Source organism: Malaclemys terrapin, chromosome 5, assembly GCF_027887155.1.
Source record: "Malaclemys terrapin pileata isolate rMalTer1 chromosome 5, rMalTer1.hap1, whole genome shotgun sequence".
NCBI classification, from domain to species: Eukaryota; Metazoa; Chordata; order Testudines; family Emydidae; genus Malaclemys; species Malaclemys terrapin.
This window is the reverse complement of record NC_071509.1, coordinates 132,695,324-132,715,933: the sequence shown is the minus strand read 5'-3', so window position 1 is coordinate 132,715,933 and position 20,610 is coordinate 132,695,324. Positions and strand designations below refer to the sequence as shown.

The window sequence follows — 20,610 nt, the reverse complement described above, 5'->3', positions numbered from 1 at the left end:
GATCATCCATTTCACACTGTATTTTATTTTTGTCAACTTTTTTGGCAACAAATACAAACGTTCATCATCCAAGTGGTAGCAATGAAAGTCATATCACACACAGGCTTGGTCTAACCTAGTTTTGGTTGTGGTTTGTTGTCTTATGGCCCATACAATTCGCAATATTAATTGTTCAGCTGCCTCTGTCCAAGAGAAGATTACCGTTCTTTCCCTCAAGCATCATCTTTGTCCATGTTGGAGTCTGGAGATTTGGGTCTCTTGCATGACAATTTAGGGAATCTGTTTGTTAGCATATAATTCATATTAATAATAATATTTGTTATGTAACTCATTCACCATGTAAAATATTGATGGATTTATTTGAATTCATTCACTTTTGATTAAATTTAGAGTAGCTATCCGGGCAGGTTTAGTTCCAGCAAACCTGGGTCTTTTTCAGAATCTTTGCATTTACTTATCCTGTTGCAACAGCAAAGATTCAATGTGTAATCTTCAACATGCACCTCCCCTATCCCAAGTCTAATGATGTGTAAACTGCAGGAATTTAGCCCCGCAGAGTGATGGGTGTGGGCAGATGCTCATAATAACTCTGTACATGGAAGGAGTTATTGGAATGTTGTATCCAGGTTTCCTACTAAATAGTAATAAGGAAGCAATTGCTTGTGGCTGTTTTTTCCCCTCCCTTTTCTCTAAATTATAGCTATTTTCTTTGTACTGTATCATGACTCTCCCTCCCTCTTAAACAGAGAAACTGACAAAATTTCCAAGAAATTTTTTCAGTTTCATTATGTTTCTCACATGCAAATGAAGAATAGAATCAAAGCAGAGAAAGTATAGCTTAAACTTCAGCATCTAGTATGTATAGCAAGTTAACTTCCTTGCCCATTCTGATTGTTAGTTACTTACCTCTTTGAATTTGTCCACTGGCTTCTCCTGTTACGTCAAATTCAAGCTTTTTATCTTCTTGAAAACTCAGTATAACTAAATAAGCTTTATATAGCCATCCCAGCTTATGAAGTCTTGCCTCTCTTAATATCGCACCCCACAACCCGCTAGCCTCCTCTCCTGTGCTGAATGGTTTTGTTAGTTTCTGACATAAGCATCTCCGTGCTTTTTCTAGACCTCCCTTCTGTAAAGGGAATTTTCATGAACTCATTCTCAAGGGCCTTTCTCCTCTCTACTGTTATGTCCCTTTCAGAGACCCAGTTCTACTATGAATGTACTTTAAATACTCCCCCCCCCCCCCCCCTTTTTTTTTTTTTTTTTTTTAAACATAATGCGGGTTTCCCATCTCTGCCTAGTCTCTGTTCATCCTTAGATTGTGAACTTCTTGGACAGGAACTGATCTTGTCTGTTGGAAAGCAACTAGCATGTAAAGTGGGGGCAAGGGGGTGTTGTAAATAATGTGTGTGTGCTTGATGTAAGAAATCTTTTCATATTATAAATCTGTTAGTCTGAAGATGATTGTAAAATGATGCCCCTAATCCTCATTGAAGTCTTAGTTTAGTCTTCCCTTTCCTGAAATAACTATAAAGACTCAAACCTGGGCGGGATTATATCTACTTAAGCAGTTTTGCAAGTGATTGAATTGATGAGTGGGTGCTCAAATTTTTTAATTAATTTCTAGAAGGCTTAAAGGATATAGGCAGTTCATTTTTGTTTTTGAAATACTGATGCTAAATATTGAGTAGACAGAGCAATTAGATGGATGCTTACTGTGTGATTTCACATAAAAATGAAAAATAATAAAATGGGTAATAGACCCAAAAAAGTAAAAGCTGAAATAATCAGGATATTTTGGGAGAAAAGATTGTTCTTAGGTAAGATTATTGTATAGTAAGAAACTTACAAACAGACAAAATGTGCTGTCTGGCTAAGCAAAAATCTGATAACTTTCCTACTTAAAGGTTCACTCATTGAAAGGTCTTATACCCATTTCTAAATGGGAAGTGTTATGTATGGTTTTCCTGAATGATTTACAATAACTAAGGCAGCTAATATCTGTAAAGATTCCAGCCTATAAATTAAGATAAGCCAAAAAGGCATCAGTGATGAGTAGATTTCCGAAGGCATATAGTCCTTTCCAGTTCTGTACATAGTAAACCTCAAAAATGGACCATATTACCCATTGGGTTTAGGAGAACAGATGATAGAAGTAGAGGTGATTTCTGTGGTGTCACTTTTTTTTTTTTTTAAACTCCCCATTTCCACCACTCTCTGGCCTTCCTCTGAAAAAATGGATGTGTGGCTAGCTCAAATGCCTTGAGGATTTGGGTTGGTGGTTGCTTGCTTCTGTCCTATTCTTCCCTCTCTTGTAACTGAATTCCAAGAGGCCTCAGAAGGAGGGATACAGCTTTTCAAATTGAGAATTTATTTTTCTTGCCTTCTTCTGGAACTAAATTTCCTCTTTCATTGAGAATAAGTATCCATGTCACACTTGTCCCAAGTGGTCTGCTCTTAAGGAAAAAAAAACCCCAAAAACTTCAGAGTCTGCATTTTGGTATTTACTAAGGGGCTGGCCAGGGGAGGGGAAATTGATATTGTGGTCTGTTTTGCTGCCTATGATCTATAAAAGAATGTCTACATGGATTTTTTTTTTTGTTTTTAACCTGGTTAAAATTTCAGGTCCTATCTTGCCTGGAAGACTGATTGGATATCTAGTGAAATGACATCACAAGAGCCAAGAGAATGCAAGCTGAGCGATTGAGAGGACAAGTGATTTTTAATCACTGTTTAAATTTTTTTTTTGATTGATTGAATGAATGAATGATGTACGTTTTGGAGAAAGGGAATTTTTTAAAGATCAAACACCTCTGCCCCTTTAAAGCGAGAGCTTAGTAACATACATCTTGAGACCCCAACAAATCTTTCAGCAAAATCTGGGAGGACCAGATATTATATTCCTCATATATCTTAATTTTTTTAAATTAAACAATAAAATACACGCTTTCATGTCTTCATATATAAAAAAGAGCACCCAAGTTCAACGTTATCCACTGGCAAGATGACTAAGAATGTCTTACAGTAGCTCAGTGTGCAGCTGGTTGTATTATAGTAGTAATTTTATAGTGAAATTTGTGGTAGCGTCTATTCCTTTCAATGAAGGGGCTTGTTTGGATAATACGATGAATATTTTGACAGAAAAATAAATTTTTTTAGGATGGGATCAGAATTGCGTTAGAATCTTGCTAACTTGTTTTTTCTTTTTATTACATTTTTTTGATAATTCACAAAGTACTAGTGAATTCTGGTACGAATGAAATCAAAGTTAATGAATCCTCATTACCACACTTCTGTATTAAATTGTTACTCAGAAGTTGGGTGAAGAAAACCTTTATTGTTTGAATTAGTATAGTTTAGTAAAGTTCTATAGATGTCAACATGTTTTTTTTAAACATGCATATGCTGTATTAAGTTCACTAATTTGTGAACCACACACTTAACTTTTGGGTGGGCTACATAATGTAGCAATATCTCTACATTTGAGGCTTTGAGTATGCTTGAAAATACTTCAGGTTTGATCTTGCTCCCATTGATGTTAATGGGAATCTTAACTCCCTTCATCTGTTTTAGCTATTTGGATTTTCAAAAATGTCTAAGGGTGGTAGAAGACCATTGAAGTTCAGTGGGATTTGTGCACCTAGTTCCCTTAGACTCTGTTGTAAATCCCAACCATGAAATGCATTGGGTCTGACTGGAATATACATAAACTGAAGTATGATCTTTAAGCCAAGTTCTAGATGTCAGGGCAAAACTTGCGTTGCCTGTATTTGTGCTTTGTTCATCTTGCGTTTTTTGAATTCTTAGGATGGCCATGTGGAAGTTGCTAGGTTACTTCTTGACAGTGGTGCTCAAGTGAACATGCCTGCTGACTCGTTTGAGTCTCCATTAACATTGGCAGCCTGTGGTGGACATGTAGAGCTGGCAGCGTTATTAATTGAACGTGGGGCTAACTTGGAGGAGGTAAATGATGAAGGATATACACCACTAATGGAAGCAGCCAGAGAAGGTCATGAAGAGATGGTGGCATTATTGTTAGGTCAAGGTAACTACAACAGTGTGTCTACTCAGTAGATTTGAAAGTACTATATGGGCATCTAGAAATATGAATGTCAATGTATAATTTAAAAAACTAGTTACAGCACTATTTTTTCATTTTTTTCCTATTCAAATAGTCTTTCTCCCAGATGCAACATCCTGACCTTTTTAACAAAAAAAAAAAAAATCCTTAAATAAATTCAGATTAATCAGTGAGAAGTAAATGAGCAACTGGTAATCTGAAAATGTATTTTACAGAATAGCATTACATACTAATTAACCAATATATGTAATTTAGGTTCTTCAAGTTGGCCTCTGCATAGATCCACTTGGAGAATATGCTTCTGGAATCTCACAGAAAAAAGAGTGCTCGCTGAGATCACATGAGCAATCTCTGCTAGTCGGAGACGGTTATAATTATGTGGGTTTCAAATTACTTCAGGAATTTTCTTTGAAACAGAGTAATCAAATCAGCTTTACATTTTACATGTCTTTCATTAAAAAAATTAACTTTTAAATATTTGTTTCAATAACTAATTTGATCTTGGTGGTGGGGGGGTTGTTTTTTGTTTTGGAAGGAGCAAACATCAATGCTCAAACAGAAGAGACTCAGGAAACTGCCCTAACGTTGGCTTGCTGTGGAGGTTTTCTGGAGGTTGCTGATTTTCTTATTAAGGCAGGAGCTGATATAGAGCTTGGATGTTCCACACCTCTAATGGAAGCTGCTCAAGAGGGTCATTTGGAGCTAGTTAAATATTTACTAGCTGCAGGTATGGAGTCATTTTTTGTTCTGCTTAGTTGGGTTCTACAAGTTTGTTTACTTGAATAGGGTACCATGTGCCCATGTTGATAAACCTTCATTAGTAACAGTATGAAGTTAGACTCTGTAGATACTCTGTAGTAATTTATGTAACTGTTCTAGACCATTTAATATTTTGGATATATGTTTACCACTGGAGAGTAATAAGTAGTTCAAACTTCAGTTCTGAGGGGACTTGTGTCTTTAGTGATTCATTTCAGAGTATGGCTGATAAAATCTTTAAAGGAATATTTTAATCAACTTTTTATTGAATGATGAAGAAAATGTTACAGAGCTTTACAATCTGTTCTGTTAAGGAACATAGAGAGATTTGGTTATTTTTAGACTATTGTTTTAAAGCTTACACGTTCATTAATGCTGCTTTTCAGGGGCTAATGTGCATGCAACAACAGCAACAGGTGACACAGCACTGACATATGCATGTGAAAATGGCCATACTGATGTAGCAGATGTCTTACTTCAGGCAGGTGCAGATTTGGTAAGGAATTAACTTTTAGATGATAATTATAAATCAGAAATAAAAAATAAAATGAGCACTGGATGTTAATTGCTGAAAACATGTTTTTTAAATTCTCCTTTTCTTTATTTTACTTTAAATATGTTCTCTCAATGCGATGATTCTTCCCAGTTCGATATAAAATGATTATTTCATTATCTAAAAGAAATTCTCAAAATGCTTTAGTCCAGTGGTCACCAACCTGTCGATCCTGATCGACTGGTTGATCCTGGAGCCTCTGCCAGTCGATCTGGGCTCAGGCAGGTTACCTGCTTGCTGTGGCCCCACGCCGCTCCTGGAAGCGGCTGGCTGCTAGCGTGTCTCTGTGGCCCCTGGGAGGAGGGCGGGGAGGTGACTCCTAGCGCTGCCCCAGCACTGTCCCCGCAGCTCCCATTGGCTGGGAACCAGCCAATGGGAGTTGCAGGGGCGGCACTTGCAGGCATGGGCAGTGCACAGAGACCCCCTGCCTCTCTTGCCCTCAGGGGACGCAGAGACGTGCCAGCAGCCAGCCGCTTCTGGGAGTGGTGTGGGGCCCCGGCAGGCAGACAGCCTGCCTGCCTGAGCCCTGATGCGCCACCAGCCGGGAGCCACCTGTGGTAAGTGCCTCCTGGCTAGAGCCTACACCTCGCATCCCCTCCCACACCCCAACCCTCTGCCCCAACCTGGAGCCCCCTCCTGCACCAGACTCCCTCCCAGAACCCTCACCTCCTCCTGCATCAAACTCCCTCCCAGAGCCCACACCCCTCACCCTCTCCTGCACACCTGCCCCAGGCTCAGCCAATGCACACCCCACAGTTGAGAATGTTGCACTGATTTGTGACAGTCCCTGAAGGATTTTGGATCTATAAACCACAAATGACACTAATAAAAAGTAAAACTCATGAAATGTCCAGTGGATTCTAGGAGATTAGGTGCAGAGTGACCATATGACCCCTGCACCCAAACTCCTTCCCAGAATTTGCACCCCTCACTCCTGCACCCCCGGAGCTCCCTCCCACACTGCAAACCCCTCGGCCCCAGCCCAGAGCCTGCACCCCCTCCCGCATCCCTGCCCCAGCCCGGTGAAAGTGAGTGAGGGTGGGGGAGAGTGAGCGACAGGGAGGAGGGAATGAAGTGAGCGGGGCAGGGTAGATCCTGGGTTGATCTTAAGTTCAAAAAGTGATCTTGTGCATAAAAAGGTTGGAGATCACTGCTTTAGTCTGACTTACCACGGCTGACTTCCAAAGCTGTTCCAACCCCTTAAAAGTAGCCTGAACAGAAAAATGCTGCTGCTGTGTCATTTATATCAAGCATTTCAAATGAAAATGCAGAAATGATCCACTCCATATTCTGGTTAATATCAGAAAACAGCTGGTTCTGTTATGCTAGAAGTGAAAAACCTTATCTCTCTTCCCCACCCCGGCCCATAGCAACTATTAAACTGTATTTAGGTAATGGAATAAAGATGATTTGAGGTAAACAGAGACATTGTCCATGTTCAGCATCTGTTGAGAATGCCTGTATAGCATTATAATAATTCCACATAAAATGAAGTTAGCTGTTAAGCTTATTAATAAGGAAACACTTTTCTTAAAAGCCCCAAAAAATTAAAAATGGGCTTTACAATCTGAACATTTTAATACTTCACACTTACACTTCTCATTCGAGGCTCTCAAAGCTCTTTACAAAGGTGGGTTGGTATTATCCCTGTTCTACAGATGTCATCAAGATAAGTCAGTTAGTTTGTGGATATTATTGGGTTTTTAAACATCAAAATGCAGTCATTTGCGACCATACTACTATTTCAGGTGAAAAAGTGCAGGCTGGATTTAGATCCCTTTAGAAACTTGCCCCTTTATAATCTTGTAAGCCTGTTTTCATATTTTGTCTAGGAACATGAATCAGAAGGTGGAAGAACTCCTTTAATGAAAGCTGCAAGAGCAGGTCATGTTTGCACTGTTCAGTTCTTGATTAGCAAAGGTGAGTTCATGAAGTTTTTCTTTTCTGCTTAAATAAGAATTATGACTTGAAGACAACGGTGTATGTAATGGATATTCTATTTAGATTTCCAATAATTTAAATATAGGCGCTAGTACTAGGATAACTTTTTTATGCTTAATTTTATATATAATGACAAGTTTCAGAGTAACAGCCGTGTTAGTCTGTATCCGCAAAAAGAAGAACAGGAGTACTTGTGGCACCTTAGAGACTAACTAATTTATTAGAGCATAAGCTTTCGTGGACTACAGCCCACTTCTTCGGATGTAATTATGGTTCTGGACATCATTTATCTTAACCATACCCCTTCTTGCAACGCAGGCAGGGCATGAAAAACTTCACTGTATGTTGTGATGTACTGATATTGAGTTGCTACTCATATGTTTGATGTATTTTTATTAAATAGAAGATATATGATCCATTTGATCCTCCTGATTGTCCATACAATTGACATATTGTATATAAAACTGACAGTGTTTCTTATAAGAACATGGACTGATTATAGGACTTATAATGACATTGTAATCTTGCTTCCAACTACATTAAAGTTATTTTAATCACTCTACCTTGACTTAGAATATTTAAGCCATTAGGCTATGGAGGCTAGGATGTCCAAACTTGGCAACCTAAAGTGAGGTACCTGATACTTAAACAGTGCTGGTCACCTGCATTTCCCATTAAGTTCTTTGGGAGCTGTGGTATGGCTTAGGAACTCTGAAATTAGACCCCTTCTTCAGGCTGTAGTGTTTTATTTGCATTGAAGATAGTGGAAGCTAATGGGTGCTCAACGCTTTTAAAAATCAGGTGCCTAAATATTGATTTAGGAGTCTAATTTTAGCAATGGCATGTGTGGTCATTCTTGCTCCTTAGTAACCCCACTTCCATCTCCCAAGCAGCTACAGTTACAAGTTTTCCTCTCCTCGTGTGGAACCTGACTGGCCTGCTGTCCCTAATCCTGCCCCATTATCATCCCTTCGCAGATGTGAATGGGAGAAAGCACAGTTGGAATTAATCACTGCTTGCCAGTGACTAGGAAGGGCTTCTGCAGCATGTCAGTCATAAAGTGAGGCACTTTGACAACAAAATTGCTGACAGATCTTGAATAACAGCATCACATACAAAATCACATTAGGTCCATGCATGTAATATAGACATATTCACATTCTTGGTTGGGAATGTTAATATTTATGCCATCTTCCCTGTATTATTTAGTAAAAGTAACATTTTTGTATCCATTGTGTAGCTGATGAGACTTTTGTGTTAATGATTATAATTTCATATTATCAAATTTGCTGTATACAGTACTATATTATGTAATAGTGCGTCTGTTCCTAACATTTCTGGCCATCAAATACGTTTGAAGTTGATTTATGCATTTAATTATTTTTAAAGCTGCTGTTTCAGATTAGTCTAATATATATGGAATTAAGTATTGATTCCGGAACAGAAATGGGTGAAAGACAAGTGTTACAGTTCATCTTTTTATGAAGTGATTTCTTCCCCCGCCATCCTTCTTTCTTCCCCCTCCTACACCGAAGGAGCAAATGTGAATAGGACCACAGCTAACAATGATCATACAGTATTGTCGCTGGCCTGTGCTGGAGGTCACTTGGCAGTTGTGGAATTACTGCTAGCTCATGGAGCTGATCCTACACACCGACTGAAGGTAAGTATTTTTAGCATGTGTATTTTCTCCTTGTCTTCTGAACTAATCTTCTGGTTACTGTTTGAAATAAGTGTAGGGGCTGACAAAATAAACTGACATACATGTAATGAAAGTTTATAGCAGTCACTCTCAAAATTAAAAATTCTGATAGTGCTAAATGAAATCCTTATCGTCCAAGAGAACCCTTGCCACTAAGGGCTTGTCTAAGCTACCGCCTAAGTTGATGTTAGTTATGTCTCTCAGAGGTGTGAAAAAACCACTCCCTTGCGCAATGTAACTTGCATCAATTTAGACATTCTCCTGCTGACCTACTTCTGACCTCTTGTTGAGGTGGAGTAATTACACCGACGGGAGAGCGCTCTCCCATTGACGCAACGTGTCTTCACCAGACATGATGAATCGATGCAGCGGCTCTGATTTAGCGCGGTAGTGTAGGCAAGCCCTAAGTATATAGCACTGTTTGAGGGAGAGTGAGTGCATTATCCACAGGAAGTCATGAATTCTTGCACCAAGAAATTAGACTGAGTTTGCTATGTAACTTTCATAGTTTCAGAATGTTAATGCCTTTGTGTTTTAAGATACTTTTGTAAAAATGTTTAATTGTGTCTTACAAATTGTTAAAAACACACAAAATTATCAGTGAGCCTGTCAACATGCCTTTTCAATATATGATGTAGAGATGTGTCTCTAAGCTAACAAAATAATTTAATGTTTCTCATACACCTGGTTTTCTAAAGTAGTGTGCTCCTTTTTTTTTTTCTCTTTAGGATGGTTCAACTATGTTGATAGAGGCAGCTAAAGGTGGTCATACTAGTGTGGTTTGCTACCTGCTGGATTATCCAAATAACTTGCTTTCTGCTCCTGCACCTGATGCCACCCAGCTGACCCCACCATCCCATGATTTAAATAGGGTAAGATGCAAGAGCTAATACAGGGTGTGATTTCATTTTTCTGTGTGTTCATACTTAGTTTATTGAAAGTTAAGGTACTAAAATATACACTAAATAAGTTATGAAAAATATCTGGAAACATAGGTTTAGCACATTTTGTAGGTTACTAGATGAGCTTTTTTGAACAGATGCCACAATTTGAAGTGCAAACTGAAAATCCTTTGGTAGCATTACTGGGTAATTCGTTGCCTTTTTCCTCTCAATTTGTCAATTTTACTGAAAAAACAATGAGGAAGAAAATCTCAACAATCAAAAACACTTCAGTAAGAAGTGCTCTTTTAACCTTCATTTGCAGCCAACTGTGGCTTAAATTTGCACGGCAGATTTAGTATGGATTACCATGTTCATGATGTTTAAATTGTTAGAATGTTTGTTGTTTATACTAAGGCCATGTCTACACGACCCCTTAGGTCGACAAAACTTATGTTGCTCAGGGGTGTGAAAAAACATCCCATAGCGACATAAATTTCATCGGCATAAGTGCTCGTGTGCACAGTGCTATGTCGGCGGGAGAGGGTCTCCTGCCAACATAGCTACTGCTGATTGTTTAGGTGGCTTTATTATGTCTACAGAGAGCTCTCGCCTGTTGGCATAGAGCGGCTACATAAACGATCTTACAGCGGCACAGCTGTATCAGTACAGCTATGCCACTGTAAGCTTGCTAGTGTAGACATGGCCTAGGAATGTAAAGTGCTTAGGACCCATATTAATAATAGTCTGGAACTGTTAACAACTATTGGCACTGAACTCAACATTTCAAAAGGTGTTAAACAGTATTTTATATATGTTATGCATGCCATTTTTGTAACAGTGACAATTTGTTAACTAGATGTTATACTTCAATAAATATTAAGCATATAGGAAGAAAAGAAATGTAATCTATTAGTGTCCAATGTTTTAGGCTCCTCGTGTACCAGTGCAGGCACTGCCCATGGTCGTCCCACCCCAGGAGCCTGACAAACCCCCTGCCAATGTCGTGTCAACCCTTCCCATCAGAAATAAAGGTCAGTTGTAGCTTTGCAGCTCACTTTAAAAAATCCTGTCTAGGTAGAAGATTTAGGGTTGCTTTAATTTTATTTTAGTGGATAAGTTCCTGTAGACAATAATTATTTCTGGAATCAGTCAAGGGAATTAATTTAATTTTTGTAAGGACTGTTTTCACCCACATTAAAGACTAAATATCCATCTAACTTCTTTAAATTGGAATTTTTCAAGAAATCTGCCTCTCTAAAAATATTACATCATGTGTGGTTTTGCTAGATTAATGTGAAATGTAGGTTGTCAACCAGTATCTAATAGTAAAAACTTTGAAAGAATTGTCATTGATCACAGTTATCAGTAATATTGTAGTTGGTTTGGAATTTACATCTCCTTAAGATAGCAGTGTAGGTACAGGTTTGACTATATTTAAAAGCAGAATTTCTTGATTTTGTGCTGTAAAATGTGAGTTGGGTCCTCTTTGCGAAGTAGTTGAACTCAGTGTAAATTTGGTGTCCATTTTGGACATGTTATCTAAAAATTTTTGCTGCACTTTTACATAAAGGATCTCCAGAATATTTTTTATATCAAGGACCACCAGTAGTTCACATGTGTTTTGTGTGTGTGTATAATAAAATATATACTGTGTATATGCTGGTAATACTTTACAATTTAAGTTCTGCTGGAAGAAAATGGGTACTTCCTCAGTTAGAAATACCGGGTTTTAATTTCTCTTCCATTCTGAACTATTAATCACTTTTCCTTATAACATTTAGATGGTACAGTGTTGGCTTAATCACTATGGATTTGTTCACTATAAATCTGTTGGACTACACAGAGCACTGTCCTTTCTTACGTGAAGACTGAATTCTTTCCCTCTCCTGATCAGGGAGTTGGGTCGAACATATGCAAATTCATGTCTTCTTTGTGGAACACCTAAACACAATAGATGTCAAATCAGAACATATTAATTCGTATTTTAATGCTTTAATATTGGGTCTAGTACTGAATGTCAAGCTGATAAAGCTTGAAGGGATTAAATATTCCTAATTAGATTAGCACCTTTTTAAATCTACCAAGTCAGATTTACAAAGCAGATTCTTAAAACAAACAAAAACCCTACCCATCAAATAACAGTTTGGCTTGGTTTCTTGCCTTTTTCCATGCATTTATGACTTGATACCATCTCAAAACACAAAATATCAGGTCTAGGGCTAGTATCTCCTTCCCTTCCTTTTTTGTATATCTAATCATGCCACTTGCATACCACACATCTTGAGGCAATCATTTTCTATTCACACATTTAACTATTGTTGGAACAAATACCTTAAAAATTAATGTACAGAACTGTTCTACATTATGTATAGTAATCCACTGTTAGATTTGCAGGGTAGCCTCTGATACGATATAATTATCATAACGTGCAAGATATGGTTTTCTTCATAAGGTCTTACTGTACACTTTCACCTTCTATGGGTACAGTACCTTGGTGCGTAACTGTTGGCCATTAAATGTCCAAACAGTAGCTCTGTAATGAGGATGCCATTCATGTGCAGTTCCATTGGTTCTGAGGGGGTTTCTTTTTCACACAGCTGCTTCTAAACAAAAGTCCAGCAGCCATTTGCCAGCAAACAACCAGGATGTACAGGGTTACATCACCAATCAGTCTCCAGAGAGCATTGTAGAAGAGGCTCAGGGCAAGTTAACAGAGCTTGAGCAGAGGATAAAAGAAGCCATAGAAAAAAATGCTCAACTGCAGTCCTTGGAATTGGCACATGCTGATCAGCTTACCAAGGAGAAGATTGAGGAACTGAACAAAACGAGAGAGGAACAAATTCAGAAGAAACAAAAGATTTTGGAGGAACTGCAGAAAGTAGAACGGGAGTTACAACTGAAAACGCAGCAGCAGCTAAAAAAGCAATATCTAGAGGTTAAAGCGCAAAGAATTCAGCTTCAGCAGCAGCAGCAACAGCAGTCTTGCCAGCATCTGGGACTACTGACTCCTGTTGGGGTTGGAGAACAACTTTCAGAGGGGGACTATGCACGGTTACAGCAGGTGGACCCCATCTTGCTCAAGGATGATCCTCAGCAAACGGCTGCGCAGATGGGCTTTGCACCTATTCAGCCTCTGGCGATGCCCCAAGCTTTGCCTCTGGCAACAGGTTCCCTACCTCCCGGGTCCATCGCAAATCTTACCGAACTTCAAGGTGTTCTAGTTGGACAGCCAGTGTTGGGCCAAGCACAGCTGGCAGGGCTGGGGCAAGGAATTCTGACAGAAACTCAGCAAGGGTTAATGGTAGCCAGCCCTGCTCAGACCCTCAATGACACGCTGGATGACATCATGGCAGGTGGGTTTATATTGTTATGAGCAGGTATAATTTATGATTTGCTTACACCTAGTAGAGGGTATATCAACTTTCTTTTTTTGGTTTGATTCTAACTACCACAACAATGAACGATTTTTATATACTGATCCTTGTCGTTAGGGCTTTAGAATAATAGTTAATTTTCAGTAATCTTCAGTAAACATTTTTAGTTTGAAGGATTGACTTCCCATTTGAGGTTTTGCTACCCACTGCTCGTTTGACAGGTTGGTATGCTGTATGTGCAAAATGCCATTTTATTTTGCATAGTTGCTTTGGTCACAATTGAAACTATGGTACTATTACAGCCCCATTTCCAGATGTGGAGAACCAGCCTGACAATATTGTTCTTCAGTGCTTGTATCTGTTTATTAAGAAATAGTTTTAATATTTGGAATAGGCCTTCTATCAACTAGCATACTCTAAGCAAGACCATCTGGAATAGACATTCTGCATTTGATTTTAGAATTAGAACTGCCATAGTTAAATTTAAATTTATTTAGGAATTGAGCCATAAGTAGGAATAAATTTTAAATAAACCTATATGTATTGTTAAGAAATACACAGATTAATATTGCTTTACCTTTATCTATGCAAACAAATTTAAATTTTCCAAATCTACGAGAATAATCCAGTATTAAGACATTTCATACAGATTACATTTTTCTTGGAGTACTAAACAGTACACTAAGAATAAAATAGGGTTTAGATACAACTGGAAGTATAGAAGGCTAGCAGTGCTGATTTCCTTATAGCATGTTTTGCATCCTAATTATATTTCATTTGCTACTCCCCTTGTTAATTATACAACTTGTCAGTAGAATATTAGTTTTCAATCTATTCCTTTATTACTGTAAACCTGTGTATCCATTGAATCTTTTAAATTACCTTGTGGGAGGTCAACATATATTAAAACTTTATTATAAGTACAGATTTATTAATGAAGAAAAATCTTAATTACATGGTGCTAATTATCGTGATATGCCATTTGAGAAGCATGACAGTGGAGGTAATCTAGGATATCTCAGTCTACAGGAGTAAAGTTATGTTGTACCAACATATTGCAGAAATTACAGTAGCATTATCCTGTAGGGAAGTGAAGAAACAATATTTGGGGAATGTTTTTAAATATTCAGGAAAGCATTTTCAAACCTGGGTGCCTTTTGAAAATCAGTGTGCTGTTCAGGAGCTTAACATAGGCATCCAGGTTTGAAAATATCAGTAGGCAAAAGTTTAACTGAACACTCAAGAGACGATTTCTCTCCTTCCGTCCTGATGAGAAAATGGAGATGTGAAGATTTCCCTTATTTGGATACACTGGGATACCTAATACCAGCTGGTGCATCTGTCAGATAAAATGGTTACAACTTTTAAGCTGTAATTACATGTAATTACACATACTGAATTTAAATAGAACTTAAATTTAGTTTACATTTTAAAATCTATTATGATATATAATTACATGTAACTCCATTTAAATATTGAGGATTCGTGATTCTATTTTGGGGGTGCACTATTTGAACGTTTCCTTTTATGAAAGGCTAGATTTATTTACAATTTACATCTGAATCAAATATTTTTTACATTCATCGGTCCCAATTCTACAAGCTGTGTGTTTGCAATATCCAGTGAAGTCTGTGAGAGTTGCATGTGTGGAAGGTTTTCAGGATTAATCTGAAGTTTGTATAAATTAAATTTCAGAGTACTGAACCACTAATGTAAAAAGAACCCATTTTTATTTGTAAATAGAGAACGTAGTACAAATAGGTAAACTTCAAAAATGCTGTACAATTTAAGTTGCAAAGTCTGAATTCAAGCTGCCACAATACTGGAGATTAATTTGGCTCAATACAATACCCAGCAAACTAAAACATGTTTGATGTGTATCCCAGAGACTTCATGGTGTCTGTCCATGGAATGTTTGACTTACTAAGACTCAGGGATGGTGTCACTTGAGTTACACCAGAAATTAATTTGGCTCACCATGTCTGACCTTTGTCTCATCAAATGGAAAGTCACCGGTTTTTCACCTTGATTACTTAAGTTTGAACCAACTGAAAATGGAACCACTTTTATAACGTCAACTGATAAAATGACTTTTAAAAGTTCCCCTTTTTGAATTAAATTAAAACTAAGGTAGCAATGGAAAAAAATCAGAGGTACCCACAGCTATCAGTGGCAATTGTTGAGTCTCCAGCATTTCTCAGGAGTAGACTAGAAATAACAGAATATGTAGTTGATTTTAAAAATGACAAATGTTTAAAAACAAATTATTTGAAAATTAGTTTTTACTTGTCTACTAACACCTGAGGTCAGGGTTCTTCCTGCAAGAGTTTTATGACAAGGCAAGGATGGACACCTCCCTGCTTCCACTTGAGATGTTGATGTCATTATCTCTCATGCTGTTCTGATGAATCTTGAGTTCAGATCCTGATGAATAAGAATCATTTCAGTTTACTTATAAATAAACACATTTTAAATATTAAGGCTATGTATGCAATCTATTAATTCATTAGCATGTAAATACTATAAATGTATATTTTTAATAAACAAGCATTTCAATTTGTCAGTACCTCTTTTTAATTTGTTACACCTTCTCCCTGCCTTCTGCTAGTGGGAGATGTTTGCACTCAGAGATTTCTTGCAGTTTTCCATATTGAGGGTTGCCTTCCACACCTTTGAAAAGAGAGAAGAAAATTAACACGTTGTACATGACTTCTAGTCAAGGGTTTCAAAACATTTTACAAACAATAAATTTAAGCTTCACAAAACATCCTTATGAGATCATTAAGTTGCATTTACAGTTCACAAATGACTAAATTGGGTCATAGGAAAGGATAAATGATTTGACAGATACTACATAGTAAGTAAGTACCCTAGATTGGAATATAATGTCAAAATCCTAAGATTTCTAGAAATGCTAACAGAGGTATGTACTCCCGTTGGAAGGAGCAAATTACTGCAATAGCATTTTAACTTCTCTTAAGGATTTTAACTTACGCTATCAGTATTATAAATAATATACAGATATCTGTATTATTCTTGGTATGTATTGATGGCGTGCTCTGGGAGTTGCTGTGTAAAGGAACAGTAAGCACAACTTAATTACATTTTTATTGGTCCGTTGACTAAAAGGTATGGACTTCCTGCATGAAAAGAAATTTATGTAATGTGATCTGTTTTACCTTTTACACTGGAAAACTGCATGAAAAAGCCCCTGAAAAGAACTAATATAAATGTAAAATAAGGAACATTGATGTGTTATAGAATCTCAGGCTCCATGTGATAGATCTGTTAATATTTAGGAGTGGTATTGTGTTTGCCAATTCATAGTCACAACATGCCTTCTAGTTACTATTTCAGGGCATATTGTGACTATGTAATTGTGTGCACAGATCCATTAAAAATGGATTCTAGGAACATCTTTTTTAATCTTAAATTCAGAAAACTTGACTCTTCTACTAGAATATTTGGAAAAACCTGAAATGCAAAAAACAAATTAGTCACATTAAGATCTTAAATTTTTTTAAATCCATTTGAGAAAAAGAGAACGAAAATCTGGCTGTCGGTCTTGCATCTCAAATTACAGCAGTGCAGCATGAAAGAATGTCTCTACCCATTCTAAGTGGCATTGCAAGGGACATTCACTGCGCAAGAACAGCATTGTGGGCCCAATAATGAGAACACCACTAAGAAAATTACTATTGTTCAGCATAGTGTAAAAAATTTCAAAACTTAAAGAAACTAAGTGAATAGTATGATCATTCTTCAATACAAAAAGAGTCCCCATTCTTGCTAAATTTAAAAAGTGCAAAGCATTATCCCCTGAGTCAAAAGGGACAGATATATTAGCTATTTAAAGAAATAAACGTTGACATTTCTCAAATATGAGCACGTTTTTAAAATGTCAGGCTTACCTTCCAAATGAGCTATTTGGTAAGAGCCTATCGCTCTAAAACAGTTTTTTATCTTACACAACCTTCACTTGGCTTACTTATACTTGTGAACTTTTTTCTTTTTTCCTTCTCTCCTGCAATATTTGGAGTGCTTATCTTACACGTGTACAACTTGGTGTTTTTGTGGGGAAAACATGTCAAGTGTAAGGAACGTCCCTTTAAGTCCGGAGGAAATCTAAGATCTGGAAAAGGAGTCCAATGTAAAGATTAGTTAAGTAGACCTCCTAATGGCGGTACACAGGAAAATCAAATATAAAAATCGAAATATTGCCATGTCTTCAGTCTTCATTGCAGACAAAATTGTCAAGAGCATCAAAGTGCTGCTTTCAAAAGTGATTTAAGAACCTAACTTTCAAAGTAACTTTGAAAAGTAACTTTTGAAAATCAGATTTAATGCTTTTGAAAATTTAATCCTACATCTCAATAGGAGAAAGAAGTGTGTGTGGCCCTACAGCCAAATCTACATACCAAGTGCTCCTAATTTCAATGTGATTTGAAAGAAAATCACTTCATTTCCCTGACATCCAGTAGTAGATGTTCACCTAATTACTGAAACAGATATCTGTACTTCACCACATCAGTCAGAAAATTTAAAAAAGAGGCAGCGTGGGTAGGGAATTCATTTTGTTTTGCTTGCTCATGATAGATGACAGAATGTGCCCTGATATTAATAAAACTCTTCATTAAAATAGTTAATTTAAAAATACTTCTTAACTTTAGTAAAGTGGGACAAGTACTCATGTTACTGCTGTGAAGATAGTACGAAGACATTGTAGTTTATTGAATGCTTCTTAGTCTTCGTTAGACTTTAGATGAACGATTTTTGTTGGTTGCCTTTGGGGTGTGCACTTGAATGACAATTTCAACCTGATCAGGAGCTTTCCCGGCACCCAGAGTACCACCCTCGTGATTGTTAGACCTAAAAATTAACACATCTTTACCTTCTGTCTCATTTAGTAAATATACTGTATGGATATGAACCATATATTTTTCTCAGTTAATTATTGCTGCAGCAGATTTAAAATAATAATGTAAGAATTGTAAACCAACATGCATATTCATGGTGTACTGTGTTAGCTTGTGTATAAACCATTTATTTATGAACTCTTATCGTAAAGTTTCTTGTGGGAAGAGGGGTGTTGGTTTTTCTACATTTTTTTTCACTGCAGCAACAATAGCGTGAAAAATGGTACATGGCTTAAATTAGAAACAATTGAATATAATAATTCTCCACATCGGTCCATTTTTAGGCCTAACAACCTCGGTGGTGTCAGTTGTAATAGTTAACGTGCCTTTTTTTTCTTGTAGTGGGTCACAATACTAATTTCTTATGTCTTTGAAAATCTCATAACTTGGAACTGGTTTTTTAAAGAGGAAATTATGGTTCTTAATGACCCTTTAAAAACTTTGATGGTAATGGTATTACATTCAGCATTGGAAGCTTTCTGGTTCTGGTGCGTGGATTACTCACTTCTCATTGATTCCCATCATCTTGCAGCCAGCTTGAGTACTCAGTCTCTTGTAACTTTACCATGTGCCCCCAGTGCCACTGGCCAGAAAAGATGGTTCATTTATAAAATGTTGATATGGTGGGAATCAAACTTTTTTCCAAGACGTCTTTAACTTTTTAGGAATTAAAATACTTTGTGCTGCTTGAAAAGTTCTGTTCTTTAAACCCATAAAAGGCAGTAAATTCAGAGTTCAGGGTTCTTGTTTTTTTGCTGGCTTTTAGAAAAATGTCAGTATCTGACCCACATGTACTCTGATATAATGAACAAAAAATGGAGCAAGAGATCGAACTCTGAATTTCCTTTTTTTGTTCTAAATCAAACCACAGCTATTCCTTTTTTAAGGTAATACCTTTATATAACAGGGATAATGAACCTGAGCTGCTTTTAAGTTTAAAAAAAAAAAAAAAAAAAGACTCGTGATGAACATGAATACCTTGGGCTGAAACCTTTGGATATGATGTTCCCTGAACAAGAATTCCTTGAAACATCAACTCTTGTTGATATTATCTTTCATTTGAAATCAATCATATGGTGCACCTCAACTTTGGGCCAAATTATCTTGGGTTCAAGTCTTGTGCCAGTAATTGACTCCATACCCAGTGATAACTTTGTAATGAAGTACTATGGGAGACAGATTTCCTCTTCATTAAAGATGCCCGTTGCCGTTCTTTAGCTATTTAGGTGAAAATTAAAGAATGAATAATTGGATGGCTTTGGGACTGGCACAGACTTCCACCTCTAAGTCATGAGTAAAACTGGTATGATAGTGACCAGAAGTCATTATTATTTGGTAAGATTGTTCATTGGGTCTGTATGAAATAAGTTGGTGGTTATCATTTGTTTCTATCATAATTGACATTTGCTGTCTTCCTTGTTGGCAGTTTCAGCAAGAAGGCCAAGAATTGAGTTAGTACAGAGAGTAAACATTGGCCTCTTTGGACTGAGGCTCAGTCAGGTTGGTGGGATGCTGTAGTGAAAGTTGCATTGCTGCTGCCCACAATGTTACTGCTGAATAAAGGACATCAGTGTGCAGGGCTGGTGATCTGGCTCCTCTCCCAGTTATTAAACCTACTTCAAAGAAGAAATTTTAAAACATTAGAAACTTTAAGAGGAGGGGTTGCTATATATTCCTGCATAGCTACTCCGTTGTATGTAGTAAAGGAACATTATCAATTTGAAAAATGCATTTCTCTAAACTTTGTAATTACTGGAGCTACAAATAACACCGAAGATTATTCAAAAAATATACTTGAAATTTTTTTCAAATCCTTTACTTTGCACATTTGACAGCACTTCGTATATCCTCATTTTCATAGCTCTCCTGTATAATCAGTGAGGTTCTAAAGACCCTCACTAATATCAAAAAGGAGAGCAGAAAAATCCATTAATTCCTTTAAAAATGTGTACACAGAACATATTATTTTAAAGGATGCTTTACCAGAAACTGGAACAGCTTGAATGCAAAAAGTTCTTTAGGAAAATATTGCATTCAAAATGCTAATTATACCATTTTGATATGATGTAGCAAAAATAGTATTTGATGGTTTTCTTTTTTGCTTTGCCAGAACTTTTAAACAATACCATTGGCAAAATGATTTTTATAAAAATGTTCAACTTCCCTCCCATGTAACATAGTTGTTTATATTTGATCAATTCTGATTGATCAGACGCTTCCACACTATCATTGTTGCTATTTTGCATTAATACCTTGTGATTGGAATAGGAACTCCAGGACCCATAGTTAGCCAAAATATATAGCTTTAAGTACCTAGTTATTCTGAATGTGCTCCAGTCTCCTTTTAATGACATGGATTTTTTGAGTCAGTTAGTCATATACCTCTTTGAATAAAGTGCC

The 20,610-nt window shown here is 37.0% G+C and overlaps 1 protein-coding gene and 1 long non-coding RNA gene across 7 annotated transcripts in view; one reads left to right on the top strand and one right to left on the bottom strand.

The window, feature by feature from the left end:
- ANKRD17 (ankyrin repeat domain 17) overlaps window positions 1–20,610 on the top strand; it is a 144,848-nt gene that overhangs the window by 81,955 nt on the left and 42,283 nt on the right. For 4 of the 6 annotated variants that reach the window (XM_054030163.1, XM_054030160.1, XM_054030158.1 and 1 more), the window contains 8 exons: window positions 3,808–4,045; window positions 4,617–4,808; window positions 5,227–5,336; window positions 7,226–7,313; window positions 8,870–8,997; window positions 9,765–9,908; window positions 10,849–10,951; window positions 12,518–13,273. In XM_054030163.1, coding sequence (XP_053886138.1) covers window positions 3,808–4,045; window positions 4,617–4,808; window positions 5,227–5,336; window positions 7,226–7,313; window positions 8,870–8,997; window positions 9,765–9,908; window positions 10,849–10,951; window positions 12,518–13,273 — 1,759 coding nt within the window. The remainder of the gene's footprint in view (window positions 1–3,807; window positions 4,046–4,616; window positions 4,809–5,226; window positions 5,337–7,225; window positions 7,314–8,869; window positions 8,998–9,764; window positions 9,909–10,848; window positions 10,952–12,517; window positions 13,274–20,610) is intronic. The other 2 variants (XM_054030162.1, XM_054030161.1) reach the window with 1 other exon arrangement.
- The window catches only part of LOC128838183 (uncharacterized), a 53,856-nt gene continuing 48,178 nt past the window's right edge, over window positions 14,933–20,610 (bottom strand). Inside the window, exons 3-4 of the long non-coding RNA XR_008445116.1 lie at window positions 15,862–15,964; window positions 14,933–15,718 (exon numbers count right to left, since the gene is read on the bottom strand). This is a non-coding gene — a long non-coding RNA (uncharacterized LOC128838183). The remainder of the gene's footprint in view (window positions 15,719–15,861; window positions 15,965–20,610) is intronic.